Raw genomic sequence first — 14,657 nt, 5'->3', positions numbered from 1 at the left:
ACAAATTGTATCAAACAAGTGTGATGACCACAAAAATATAACAGTTAGTTTTTATGTTATGTGGATATATATAACATAAAATACATTTAGAAAATCATCAGATACGACTTAAAGCGCATATAATTCTTATTCCATTTTTATAATATAAACCCAACGATTGTGCTATTTTCCGACGGGAAATCCGGATCCCGAGTCATCATTGCAGCAATAGAAGATGGCGTCATTCAATCCAGTGTCGTCACCGCCTCCTTGTTGTGACTCAACTTTCGTATTTAGACCACAGATAGCACTGTCTTTGTCACAGCTGTCGCTCCACTCGCCCCAATTTCCAAAATTACCATGACCAGGCGGACGGTTCAATTCTGTTTCAGCATTGTTCCCATCAAAGTCACGACAGAAGAATTTCACATAGTTTGCAGAAGTGTCGTCACCTGCCCCTTGCTGTAATTAAAGAATATTTGCGCAAATTTTTATTACGTGTGACATTTGCTGAAATTGGTCACCACTTATTGCAAAAAAATATTTTTTTTAAAAATATACAATATTCAATAATTTTTATAATTGTCCATTAATAACGAGACATTCATTCAGAATCCTAAATTGTTCTGAAAACGATCACTGAATTACCCCTATGATGACTTTTGGCCGAAATAGCTCACCATAAATTTTTATCTTTAAATTTTAACATTAATTTCGAAATTCTGTGCCGGTATAAATATCACAATGTTTCAATGAAAATGACACATTGCGGATCGAAACCCTTTGTTGCTATTATTGTGTTGACTTCATTTTGCTACGATTTGCTGCAGTTACATTAGTCTTTTATAATAATGGAAATTGGGGTAATCGGGGATATTGGGTCATTCGGGGATTGGTTAGGATATTCAAAAGCTCTGCGTTGCTAAATTTTGTTTCTGACAGGAAAATTCATGTATGCAATTTAATAACAAGTAAATCTTGTTTGCCTTTTAATGGAGTTTCTCTTTTTGTCATTAAATGGGGACCAGTTTAAACCAGTCTCATATCTATAAAAAAGATGAAATATATTCAGTGCTTTCCAGTTTTATTTCAACTGTTCGGTTGAGTTAGTTGGTCAATGACAATTAAACAAAATATATTAAATTTAATAATCGTGTTTCCGTGAGAAAACCCCAACAGTTGAACAGGTCTCGGTTTTTTATCGTTTTAACAGTATTTCACCTGGAGCTCAGTACTGTCCTGTTTTGAAAATCCAAACCCGACTCAGAGGCTGATGGCAAATTACTGCACAATATCGTCGCAAAAACCATTCGCCTTGCCCAGGGTTCGAACTCAAAGCTACTGAGCCGATTAACTTGTGTAGCGAGTAAAGATAAATATATATAAAGCGCGTTGTAGGTTGTACATTAAATTATAGATATCTTTTCTTACCGGTGCTTCAACTTGCAGGGCGAAACCAACCAGGAAGTTTGACGCATGAAATTGTTGATTGCACGTTTCTGTCTTTGACCAGCTGCCAAATGGACCCTCACCAGAAGTGATTTGGTAACCTAACTGCGCATGTCCAGAGTCATCACTACACGTTAATCGAATAGCATTAAGTGCTGTATCATCTCCAGTGAACTGGTTACTTTCAATCTGTTTAAAATTCAAAGAAGCTCACAAGTTTATTTAATTAACACAATTTTTTTAACAGTTTGCAATCACTATCATTTTATGATTTCTTGACAATTGTCACGCGATTAAATTTTAAACTTTTATAAATTGAAAATTATTACCTTCATGCTAAATCCGGATGCAAATGTCCCCGGAGGGCAAAACTGTGGATTCGACCAATACCCGTACCGTCCTGCATTTGTTACTTTCAATATTTTAGTTACGTTCCGGTTACTAGTTTCTAAAAGAAACCCACTGGCTACACTAATAGACAAAATAAACAGTACAACACTATGTTGCATTTTTCTTGCTGGTGTCGGAACGAATATTTTTGGTATACGTGTCCGCTTTTGAACGACCTTTAGTGATCTGATAAGATATCTTTTGTTACTACAATTTAGCCTGAGTTCATTTTGGAATGTCACAACATTTCAAAATAAAAGTACCAACGCAGAATAATTATATATAAAATACGCTTCAAAGGTCACTTAAAATTTCAAAAGGGTTTTGAATACATACGAGTACAAAGGAAAAATGATGACATATAGAATGACCGTATTTGTATGAGGATGGTGACCTTCGCAGTGGTTTGTAACGCCTGTTGTTCCTCTAGAGGCATGTTATTTCTCAGTGTAAAAATGAATCGTTGGGTGTTGGAATGTGCATTGATTCATTTAATCTAGCTGGGTGTCTGAAAAACTGTCAGTTGCCATATTTCCAGGTCACATTACAACAAACCTCTATGTGATTTGGGTACCATGACCTCTTTCATTTTCCAGTGGATGCGCTAGGATTCCTATTACTGTATACTTAGTAATTATAATGAATTATTTCACATGTGTATCAGTGCTTGGTATCAAAATGTGTCCGAAATTTGGTGCATATGTGCATATGGTTTGTCAAGGAATATGCAATGAAAGGAAATAAATTAGCGCATTAAATGAATAACTTGGACCAGTTAACGAATAAATAAGATTATTTAGGCATAGGAATAGAGATCAATATAATTGCACCTTTACTAATCTTACCTTTCCTGTATTACAAAACCTGTTCTATTGTGACATTTTTATACAAGCAAAACTGTATTATCTTAACTATAATATACTTACTGTTATTTCATTTTATTATCGGGTTGTTAAAAGCAAACATGTGAAGCAGGTATGATATTAACTCTAAAACCGTTTCCATTTTCCACTCAACTGTGTAATTGCAAGGGAAGTAAACGAATAGATATCTCTGCTTGTAAGTACTTGCCTAAGGCAAGAGATGTCATTCTGCGGATATAAACTAAACCATCATAAATTTGACATTCGTAAAATAATGTTTGGTTATTTGAAGGACTTAGAAATTAATTTCTAGACTTTATTTAATGTATTTCTATCACTGAAAATTTTAGGGTCGATCTCTAGATTATTGCTTATCATTAGACTGTTTGATTTCAACACATTTACATGTCCTTTGGCACACTTCGGCGCGTGATGTTTACTTCTTGCCGCTAGAGTTATTGGCTGTCCAGTGTTTGTCTTACTTATTCACGTAATCTTACTAGCTTCAGTTTCCGTCTTGGTCATATATGATAAGCTAAGAGTTTTACCCCTCCGCCTAATATATAAAACCACGCTTTACCTAATAACAAAAATGATCATGACGTCGACGACGACGTTGATAGTAATAATTATGTGAAGATGATGTTATGTATGGGGGTGCCTTTGATGCTATGTTTTTGGTCTGCCGAACTGCTGATTTATCACATTATTGCGTTAACGGGGCGAAAACACACAATTATGCAATTATGCGGCAATTATGGGCCGCCAACACGTCAAATTTAAATCCGCGGATGCGGCAAGATGTTCTGTCGTATTTTTGCCCTAGAGATGTCGTATTCTCCCATTGTCGTCCTGTCAAGACGCCAACAGAAGTCCTAGTACACATGCATTGGACAGATGACATATTGAAGTAGTTTGGTTGAATGTTCCATGGAACAATTCCTGTGTTCGAAATGTTCACTATCCTTGGTTACGTGAACCAACATTTTGCACAAATATGATTTTTTTTCCAGAGGATGCTTTTGGAGAAAAATGCAACATACGGTAAGACAGCCAGTGGTCACAAAAGCTCATGGCAATCACTGCTTGATCGGATAATGTAGTCACGTACTGTGAATGTTCACGTACTGTGAATGTTTAAACATTTATGTTTTATTAAGCGTCTGGCAGAGCAATAGATAAGCTTCGTATTTGCGTAAATACCTAATAAGGTTTGCAAAATCGCAATTGAATTTTCTTTTAATGCATATAAATACTCATATGTTGAACCAAATTGTCCAACATTCATCCCTGCCTATAAACAAATTATGGACGACGGTAAAACGATGTTTTTGAGCTTGCTCCGACTAATCCTACGGGATAAAAGATACATAAATAAGAATTTCTAGTATGCTTAGGGAAAGTATTGAACTAAATTACTTAAGTTATTTTTATCAAAATATCTCTTCTATGAAATATTCTACAACTCTCTGAGGTTAATAAAAATGTCTTGTACCGTAAGAAAATGTGGAATGCGAACACAGCCGTTACCTTTTTACGTAAATGAGGTGCATCAGGACGATATTATTAATGTATATTTATTTCCTTATCTTGCTAGCCTATTTAAAATGTTTTAAAGTTCAGTAATTATTTCGACGGAACAGTCGTCTGATAGGAAAAGTTATTTACAATGAAGTCTACTATACTTTAACAGAAAATTCAGCTTGATATCATATCGCCCTCGTTTTCTACAATTTATTGACATTAATCACGAAATTAAGAAACAAGGTCTCTCTTGCAAGTCTAGAGATCGCACAGACGTAAACATTCTAAAAGTAGAAATCGCCTAATCGTCAAGGCCATTTTTGGCACAAACTCAAAATGTGTCCTAACTGGTGCTATCTTTAAATGTATTAAAATAAGGCGGATTTTAATGCAAATAATTCAGTAAGCGGACAAATTAGAAAAAATAATGATCATATACGCTATACCAACACGTCAAAATGTAACGTGTCTAGAGTATTTTCTAATGAATTATTTACTCCCTGGTAAGAGAATAGGTTATATTGGTATTTTTGATGAGAGAAATTGAGTAATTTCTAACTGTCTTCTTGTCCTAATTTCTATTTCTGTTATTAAACATCATGTTTACTCAATTAAAGAATTAATGGTTATAATGCTAAGTTCGGAGGCTAGTCTACAGAAGAGCATTAGTGCCAGGTGTGTGTTTTTATTAACTCGAAATTTCGACTTACTAACTCGAAATTTCGAGTTACGTATCTCGATATACTGAGTTAGTAACTCGAAATATCGAGCTGATAAATAAAAAGCACCTGACACTAATGCTCTTCCGTGCTAGTCCTTTCTGATTGATTGATACTTAATACATTCTCGAAATTAACCAATGTTATAGCTGTTTTCTGAGTCTGGTCACAAATTTTATTGGATAATCCTGGACCCCGGCTAAACCTTGAAATCTTTAATATGACATTTATAAGTGTTATATACATTATAAAGTTTAAGATATTTCTGGAGCATCTTATCTTTAAATGAACAAATCTGTTATGAGATATTTTGAAAGTATAGAACGAAAACAAGACTCAGTTTAACTTAGTTTGTGTATGAGAGATAATGAAATGAGCGGCATCTCTCGCGTAGTCGTATGAAGTGAAGTTTTGAACGTCCGAAGATGTGATATCGCGAAACTTCAGTCTTTTTTCATCTACTCTGTCCATCGGCATCAAAGACTGAATTCTGGATGGAGGCACATGGCAGGACAGTCATTTTACTTGAAAAATAAATAATTACGCGCGATTATCATTTGATGGAACATTTTAATTTCACTTCCAGATAAAAACAATCCGTTTCTATCTGACACTTCGACAGTTGCGTTTTAATTATAAACATAAAATGGTAGTAGTAAGACGAAAAATTCGTCTGAAGTATCAGACAATTTCAGATCTATGATATCATCATGCGCGAAGTTTCCTGTTAGCCGTATGGGATAATTCCATTTTTTACATGCACGGACCCAGAGCCTGGTAGAGGGGCATTGTGGGTCAACTCCCCCCCCCCCCCCTTTCAGCACAGCCCCTTCAAGCCGTTAATTGTAATGGTGTTTGTACCTTCACTTGCCTGCTTGAAATATCTTTAAACACACCGACGTTTCCAAACGAAAAACTTCTGGTAAGTTCCTGTATATATACTGTTATGATACAGAACAACTTGCTGAAAATAAATATTTACCTAATATTATACACAGGGAGTTTGAAATTCTTCTGCTTTTAATAATCATGTCAAAACGGTAAAATAACAAGAAGCGTACTTTGTGCAATCAAGCACAAAATCATATTATTTTCTATAAGTAAAGTAAGCAAAACGTAATTTATTGCTAACCTTGAATTGCTTTAGCTAAGCAATAAAAGGCAGTACTTTGCCTCGCGTAAAACACGACAGATACATATTATGCTTAGCTTAGCTTAAAACACATTTGAGACAAAACGCCCTTGTATATAAAAATATTTTGATTTGCAATTGACTTTTGTATTTTACTTTATGGTGGTTGGTCTCTATGGGAAAACTAGGGATCATGCGCTGAGAGTTGCTGAGGTGGTGTACGTACATGGTCAAGGTCATTACCAATCCAAGTCCTTCTTTACAAGGTCGGCCATATGCAGGAGATTATACAGATGTTTGCACATGTAACAGGACAGCGTGTCCTGGTTAATATAATATGTGATGTTACAGTAATTAAAAATCGCTGTGTTCTTAATTGTGAATTCTATATAGTTACGAAAACTATGTAATCATGCCAGTTCTGTTACATACAAACCAATGTAACTAAGCTATATATTTTATTACTTATATTTCTTAGAAAGAGGTATTGCAGTTTATTCTTGTTGTTTGCATAATATTTATGTAGGTCACTGGTAGGAATTAGCTAAACAAACAAAGTTGCTTTATTTTATTCATTCATCTTAATGATTTTGTAATTTATTTTTCAATAAACTCGCACTTAATTCATAAATACAAACACAGAACCCAATTTCTTAAATCTCTCGGAATAGATACGTTTGAATTTAATTTTACTTGTTTACCATTTTGTTCAATAGAACACAATGTGGCATACACAGCGTACCATATATACAGTTAATCATAGTAATATATCATTTTATCATCCTACTGTACACCTCTGGTTCCTGAACACCTTCATCAACAATAGAAACGCATATGGAACTACCACAAAAAAAATACATGTGATGTTCCTTGTGTGTACAATTTTGTTGTACCTTTAGCAGAGGTCTTTCAAGATATTAATTCTATAACTGTACTTTTACGAAATCAATGGTAGAATTAAGATTGAAATGCACCAAAACCCATAACCTTCAGCCTGCTGGCAGCAACAGATTCTGCCTTTGCCACCTGTGCAGACCATAATTAGCCTGCATATTCGTGCATGCTGATCATGGTCTGCACTGTTCGCTATTCAGTTAGTAAATTTTCAGCGAACGCCCCTTCGAATAATAAGTGGTACTGCCCAAATTGAATGATTGAACAGTCCATTTTAGAAAGATAGTAGAGTAAAGGTTAAAACAACTACAACAATGAAGCTGGTAGCTACATGTTGACCGGTGCTGGTACCTTCATTTTGAACCGGAATGATTACAAATATGTTTATGGCATTCCTAACTATATTTATGTTTATAATTCTTACTTCACTGTGTTCTTGATAACCACAGATCAATAAAGTCAGTTTATTAATTCTTAAATAAATTCAATCATACAAAAATCAGAAATATTATTTATTGTAGAAAAAACGATTAAATCATTTTAATGATAGATACAAATCAAGCGTTTTCTGACGGAATTCGAAATTTTCTTATTTCTCGGTAAGCCTCGTGGTGAATAAACTTTTCTCAAACTTGACAGATAAACTAAAGCTAAGAAAGACAGTAACAAGATATTCTCAATATCATTTTACATAAGGTAAAAGGTTTATATCATAGAAAGCCTTTTCAAGGTACGTCTCGCGTCAATGTGTAAAATAACTTTAGCATGAATCATTCTACGAATTGACTTCAACTACTAATAGGATAACAAAATCTAGAAAATACAGTGTGAAATTTTTACACACAATTTGGATTTTGTATAAATTATTGATCATAAAGGTCATTTGCTATATCTAGGACAAAATGTGATGGTAGTATAGTAGGATGGTAGAATAGCGATGTTAAGATGGTTAGATAGCGGTAGTAGGAAAGCAAGATAGTAATATATCATTTTATCATCCTATTGCCGCTATTCTGCCGTACTTATGTCGCTATCCTATCATCCTACCATCTACCATCCAACCATGCTACAATCGCGCTTTGATAATTAGGCGATGAGCGCCTGTAGGACCTTATTTTTTTCTCAAAATTAACTGTTCGTCTTTTATATTTTGCATGACCATGTCGTTATCTATGGTGTATCGTAAAGGCCATGCTCCATTTTGAATCCTGTTGAGGTTTGTATATTAAGATTAATTAAAATGATGAGTGCAGTAAGTGAAAGATCAATTAGGATCTGGATAAGAGAGAAATGTTTAAGATTAATTAGACTTCTAATGAGAGCGTAAAGTGAAAGGTCAATTAGAATATCCTAATTAGAGCGGAATGTGAAAGGTTTATCAGAATCTTTATGAGAATAGTACTGGAAAAATCTATTAGAATCAGGTGAGAGATTTTATATATAACAGACCAGTTAGTATCCTGGTGAGATCGCTATGTGACAGATCAATTGGAATTCTTGGCAGAACTTCGGATTAACTAACTAGGCCACAGAACATTGCACAACAGCCGAAGCCCCCTGAGACAGATTTTGTAGTGAACCTTTGCCGTGTTAATAAGCTTTCAAAACTAGGCTCCGTAAATCTACCGTTAGAGATAAACAGTGCTCAACTTGATGGTTACGACCTTTTCATCAATACTGCAGACGAACATTCTCATCCATGATGACCACAAAAAAGATAACAGTTTTTTGTTATATATGTGCATATATATAACATAAAATACATTTTAGAAAATCATCAGATACGACTTAAAGCGCATATAATATTCTTATTTTTTTATAATATAAATCCAACGATTGTGCTATTTCCCGACGGGAAATCCGGATCCCGAGTCATCGTTGCAGCAATAGAAGATGGCGTCATTCAATCCAGTGTCGTCATCGCCTCCTTGTTGTGACTCAATTTTCGTATTTAGACCACAAATAGCACTGCCTTTGTCACAGCTGCCGCTCCTATCGCCCCAGTTTCCAAAATTACCATGACCAGGCGGATTGTTCAGTTCTCTTTCAGCATTGTTCCCACCAAAGTCACGACAGAAGAATTTCACATAGTTTGCAGAAGTGTCGTCACCCGCCCCTTGCTGTAATTAAAGAATATTTGTGCAAATTTTTATTAAGTGTGACATTTGCTGAAATTGGTCACCACTTATTGCAAAAAAAAATAAAATTTCACAAAATATTTTTTAAAAAAATACGTAATATTCAATAATTTTTATAATTGTCTATAAATATCAAAAGACATACATTCAGATTCCTAAATTGTTCTGAAAATTATCACTGAATTACCCCTACGATGGTTTTTGGCCGAAATAGCCCACAATAAAAAATTGTTTAAAAAACTTTTAACATTTATAGATGTTCGAAATTCTGTTCCGATATAAAGATCATAATATTTCAATGAAAATGACACACTGCGGATCGAAACCCTTTGTTGCTATTATTGTGTTCACTTCATTTTGCTACGATTTGCTGAAGTTACATGTAGTCTTTTATAATAATGGAAGTTGGGGTAATCGGGGATATTGGGTCATTCGGGGATTAGTTAGGATATTCGAAAGCTCTGTGTGGCTAAATTTTGCTTCTGACAGGAAAATTCATGTATGCAATTTAATAACAAGTAAATCTTGTTTGCCTTTCAATGGGGTTTCTCTTTTTGTCTTTCAATGGGGACCAGTTTAAGCCAAGCCAAAGTCACATATCTATAAAAATGATGAAATGTATTCAGTGCTTTCCAGTTTTATTTCAACTGTTCGGTTGAGATGCTTGGCCAATGACAATTAAACAAAATATGTTCAGTTTAATAATCATGTTTCCGTGAGAAACCCCAACAGTTGGACAGGTCTCGGTTTTTTATCGTCTTAAAGGTTTTTCAGTTGGAGCTCAGTACTGACATGTTTTGAAATTCCTAACCCGACTCAGAGGCAGATGGCAAATTACTGCATAATAGCGTCACGAAAACCATTTGCCTTGCCCACAGGTTCGAACTCAAAGCTACTGAGCCGGTTAATGGTGTAGCAAGTAAAGATAAATATATATAAAGCACGGTTTTTCCGCAGTATAGGTTGTAAATTAGAATATAAATGATATCTATTCTTACCGGTGCTTCAACTTGCAGGGCGAATTCAACCAGGAAGTTTGACGCATGGAATTGTTGATTGCACGATTCTGTCCTTGACCAGCCGCCAAAAGAACCCTCGCCGGAAGTGATTTGGTAACCTAACTGCGCACGCCCAGAGTCATCACTACATGTTAGTCGAATAGCATTAAGTGATGTATCATCTCCAATGAACTGGTTACTTTCAATCTGTTTAAGATCCAAAGAAGCTCACAAGTTTATCTAATTAACATAATTTTATTCAACAGTTTGCAATCACTATCATTTTATGATTTTTTGTCAAATGGCACGCAATTAAATTTTAAACTTTTATAAATTGAATTTTATTACCTTCATGCTAAATCCGGATGCAAATGTCCCCGGAGGGCAAAACTGGGGATTTGACCAATATCCGAACTGTCCTCCATTTGTCACTTTCAATATTTTAGTTACGTTCCGGTTACTAGTTTCTAAAAGAAACCCACTGGCTGCGCTAACAGACAAAATAAACAGTACAACACTATGTTGCATTTTTCTTGCTTGTGTCGGAACGAATATTTTGTGTATACGTGTCCGCTTTTGAACGCCCTTTAGTGTTCTGATAAGATATCTTTTGTTACTACAATTTAGCCCGAGTTAATTTCGGAATGTCTCAACATTTCAAAAAAAAAGTACTGAATTTAACGTAGAATTATTATAAATAAAATACGCTTCAAAAATCACTTTAAATTTCAAAAGGGTTATGAATACATACGAGTGCAAAGGAAAAATGATGCCACAAAGAGTGACCGTATTTGTATGAATCGTTGAATGTTGGAATGTGCATTTATTCATTTAATCTAACTGGGTATCTGAAACACTGTCAGTTTCCATATTTCCGAATCACATTATAACAAACCTCTATGTGATTTGAGTACCATGACCACTTTTATTTTCCAGTGATGCACGGGGAATCCTATTACAGTATACTTAGTAAATTAATAATATAACAAATTATTTCACATGCGTATCAAGAGTTTTACCTGAAATTAGTGCTATAAATGTAGCAATGAAGTGACATCGCCATTTTAGAAATCAACGCACTGAAAGTACTGGAGGAACGATTGTCTCTGAACATCACAGATTGTACACATTATGTGTAAATATCAGTGAAACCTTTTCTAGTGTAAAGTAATCCGAACTATCTACACAATTGCATATGTATGAAGTCTTCATTTAGCAGTGTATTGCAACGGAAAACTTGTTACACTGGTACTTTGAGTAAGAAAAAGATGAAAAAAATCATTATTATGTAGAAAATATAATAAAAGCGATTTTCAAAATGGCTGAATTATGATGTCTCGGACGTATCTGCAGAGGTCGAATTATGGTACAAAATTTACGCATGGGGGTTAGGAAAAATAAAATCACATGTGCAGAAAAATCTAAGTCTGTGATCCCCAGTTTTATTTGTCATTTGGACTCGATATACATTTTAAACACCGTTTATTGAAAAAAATCAATAATTTAATTCAGGGACTTTGTATTACGCTGATTTAAAGCCGAAAAATGCTGCGAAACTGAACGTCAATTTTAGTCAAAAACGGCGATTTTCTTTCCATTTTTCAAATAGTTTTCGGTGTAAAACAATGATTTTTACATCACCATAACGGAAAAAATAATTCTCGTCAAATAATGTATAATTTAAGAAAATTTGTTGGCTGGTGCCGTAACAGTTGCCAAGGATACGCGGCAACGTCAGTTTCAAAAACGGGCTTTGGTGGTTAACTTTGACGTCTCGTGTACAAAAACTGATTGGCTCTATTGGTATAAAATAAACTGCATGTTGTTTGAAATATGGTCAATTTTGCACATACAAAATTTCAAGACGCTACTCAAAGTTCGCAAAGTGTCGCGTTCTACCTTAAACCTATAGTTCTCTTGTAAAACTAGAAATACTTCAAACTGGTAAAATTTACTAAAACTGAGTTGTAAGAACATACAAATTGGACACTGTCTGTCTTTGGCAATCAGGAACATGAAGCAAAAGCATTTAACTGCAGTGTCACCTGCAAATTCAAAGGTGAATATTCATACCAAGTTACATCAAAATCCAACCATGCATGAAGAAGAACTTCAATTTGAAATTTGAGACCCAACTGTAAACTTTGCCTTTGAAATAGGAACATGGGGTTTATGCATGTCACATCTTCTAACTTAGATAAACATTCATGCTAAATATAAACAAGATGCATGTAAAATTTATGATCCGGACAAAATCGGACGGACGCACAGACGAACAAATGCACACACAAACACCTACTCCCCAAAATGATGACTAAGTCCAGCTAGTCGAGCTCATCGCAGGCAACTCATTTCAAAATTTTGTTTGCACGTAAGTATCAATATCTTTAGTAAATAACAGGTATCAGTAAGTTTATGCGTCATGAGAAAACCAACATAGTGGTTTTCCGACCAGCATGAATCCTGACCAGACTCAGGGCAGATATTCGCAGGCTGGTCTGGATAAGCGGTAGTTGCAAACCAACTATGTTGGTTTTCTCATGGCGTGGCTCAAGAAATCTATTAGTCTGGATGGCTACAAAATCCCCTGGCTAGGCATCAAGTTACCGGACAGCTAGACACTTCCTTTAATATTTGCTATTGTCTTTTCACCATTATGTTTCCTGTAACTTTCCACATAAACGGAAAAGAAAAAAAGTAGGAGAGCAAACTTTTGAAATCATCACCCGATTTTATATAGGAATGGGACGATTCCTTGGTTAATTGGATACTATTTGATTACTAGTTGAAACCGGTTTCAATTTTGCAAAACCGCTTATCGCTCTTTATACTTTATCTTTTACATTTCTTTGACAAGCAAATAGACCCGCAATATATTTCTGCTAAAACACAGTGAACATAGTCAATAGTCAATAATTTGCTTGTCATGATATATTTAAAATAAAGTACACCGAAATATGACTTATCAATTAGCGCACTGCTTGCAAATGATAAAGTCCACCGGAAGTTCCTGATGTAATCAGCTGCTGGATGTACCTTGACACAGTCATCAGGAAAGAGAACAGCATTTTAAATATAGTGGCCGATTAAACAAATCGGTTTGATTTCATATAAATAATCGGTTTCAATATTTTGAAATCCTCCCAGCCCTTAGACCTAATTTTAAAGATAAAATATATGTCTCTCAGTATTTATACTGTCTTGTACATGTTGTCTAAAAGTTCTGTTTTTGGCCCCCTAGTCACTGCTAATTTTAATATTTTCGTACTGATGACAATTCATCTTTTTTTTCTCTTACTGCGATAATGTCTGAATACTGAGTATGAGACATTACATGTATATATTTCTTTCAGATGTTTAGATTTTAACAATTTTTCAATGGATTTTCAAAGGTAAAACAGTTTTGAAATATTTACAATTTTCATATTTTAGTATCCAAAAGTTTTTTTTAAATTCCATATAACACCAATAGTGGAATGTGATGTTCAAAATATTAGAAAACCATCAGTTAATCATGAATAATCCTTTTTATTCGAAATACATGTGTAAAGTAAAAACTGATGAATGAATTGCTTGGTTTATAACCTTTCAATTCATAAAAAGATATTTATAAATTTATGTTTAATAGATGAAAGTTTATGCCGTTAGAAAAACATAACACGGCCGTTTGGCAATCAATGTTTTATCATTACTAAATAATATAACAATGGATTTGTATACAAACATGGTCTTATTCATTTTATCGACTGATAAATTGGTAATCTATCCGAGAAATTGAAAAATGTACATTGGTATGTATTCACAGTGTGAATTTCATACGATATTTTGTTTACAGATTATTAAAGTACTGATGTCATAAGTAAATAACAGTTAATCACCTGAGAATTTATTAGCTGTCCGGTCACCGGAGGGCACGTCAAAATAATTTGACGTTCAAACTGTTTTACACTTTAAAAAAAATCCCAATTGGTCAGTTTATTTTGTATTACTATTTTTTTAATAATGCATGTATTTACAAGAAATTTCAAATAGCGACATTTGAATAGGTACTGCAGCTAATTATTGAATTATTTTTGGCCGACTCACGGCTAGCGTAACCGCATTAGGCGTTTTGACCAATATTGCATATTTTGCACGTGCAGGGCATGCACACCAACATGCACTTGAAACATACGGAAATAAGGTTAAAAATGGAAATAACCATCAAAGTAACAGCTACAAACAAATTACATCAAAATTCCTTTGAAATTGCAAAAATAATCACACATGTAAATGTGTCCCGGCTAGCAACATTCCGACAGATTGATCGCGTTGCTTTTGTGTCAATTTCACCATGATATGTACGTATTTTTCTAGTAGAACTTTCGTCAGTAATGCCAAAAGTGTAAACGAACACGTGCACGTTAGTGCACATGCCCTGCATGTGCAAAATATGTAATGTTAGTCAAAACGCCAATGCGGTGACTTTGACTGTGAGTCGCCAAAAAGTAAATAAATAATTAGCTGCAGTACCTATTCAAATGTTGGTATGTGAAATTTTGTGTTAATACATGCATTATTAACATAATAGT

General features: G+C 34.5%; 2 protein-coding genes across 2 annotated transcripts; both read right to left on the bottom strand.

Annotated features, from left to right (window-relative positions):
- Positions 1–38: 38 nt before the first annotated feature.
- On the bottom strand, positions 39–2,014 carry LOC128545850 (vitelline membrane outer layer protein 1-like). The gene is made up of 3 exons (XM_045333918.2): positions 1,758–2,014; positions 1,411–1,617; positions 39–441 (listed from the first exon to the last, which is right to left on the bottom strand). The coding sequence occupies exons 1-3, from the start codon at positions 1,935–1,937 to the stop codon at positions 163–165; spliced, it is 666 nt and encodes a 221-aa protein (XP_045189853.1). The 5' UTR covers positions 1,938–2,014; the 3' UTR covers positions 39–162.
- Positions 2,015–8,738: 6,724 nt separating this feature from the next.
- LOC123547105 (vitelline membrane outer layer protein 1 homolog) lies at positions 8,739–10,693 on the bottom strand. The gene is made up of 3 exons (XM_045333917.2): positions 10,435–10,693; positions 10,087–10,293; positions 8,739–9,070 (listed from the first exon to the last, which is right to left on the bottom strand). The coding sequence occupies exons 1-3, from the start codon at positions 10,612–10,614 to the stop codon at positions 8,792–8,794; spliced, it is 666 nt and encodes a 221-aa protein (XP_045189852.1). The 5' UTR covers positions 10,615–10,693; the 3' UTR covers positions 8,739–8,791.
- Positions 10,694–14,657: the final 3,964 nt, after the last annotated feature.

This window comes from Mercenaria mercenaria, chromosome 9, assembly GCF_021730395.1.
Source record: "Mercenaria mercenaria strain notata chromosome 9, MADL_Memer_1, whole genome shotgun sequence".
In the NCBI taxonomy this organism is placed as follows: Eukaryota; Metazoa; Mollusca; class Bivalvia; order Venerida; family Veneridae; genus Mercenaria; species Mercenaria mercenaria.
The sequence above is the reverse complement of the archived record's forward strand: the minus strand, read 5'-3'. Positions and strand labels throughout refer to the sequence as shown.

What these genes read in the sequence shown, in the direction of transcription:
- LOC128545850 (XM_045333918.2), bottom strand. Translation starts at nt 1,937, where the DNA reads ATGCAACATAGTGTTGTACTGTTTATTTTGTCTATTAGTGTAGCCAGT. An exon ending in CATCCGGATTTAGCATGAAG is followed by an intron (nt 1,618 to 1,757) that starts GTAATAATTTTC and finishes AATTTTAAACAG; the next exon opens with ATTGAAAGTAACCAGTTCAC. An exon ending in CCCTGCAAGTTGAAGCACCG is followed by an intron (nt 442 to 1,410) that starts GTAAGAAAAGAT and finishes CTTTAATTACAG; the next exon opens with CAAGGGGCAGGTGACGACAC.
- LOC123547105 (XM_045333917.2), bottom strand. Translation starts at nt 10,614, where the DNA reads ATGCAACATAGTGTTGTACTGTTTATTTTGTCTGTTAGCGCAGCCAGT. An exon ending in CATCCGGATTTAGCATGAAG is followed by an intron (nt 10,294 to 10,434) that starts GTAATAAAATTC and finishes GATCTTAAACAG; the next exon opens with ATTGAAAGTAACCAGTTCAT. An exon ending in CCCTGCAAGTTGAAGCACCG is followed by an intron (nt 9,071 to 10,086) that starts GTAAGAATAGAT and finishes CTTTAATTACAG; the next exon opens with CAAGGGGCGGGTGACGACAC.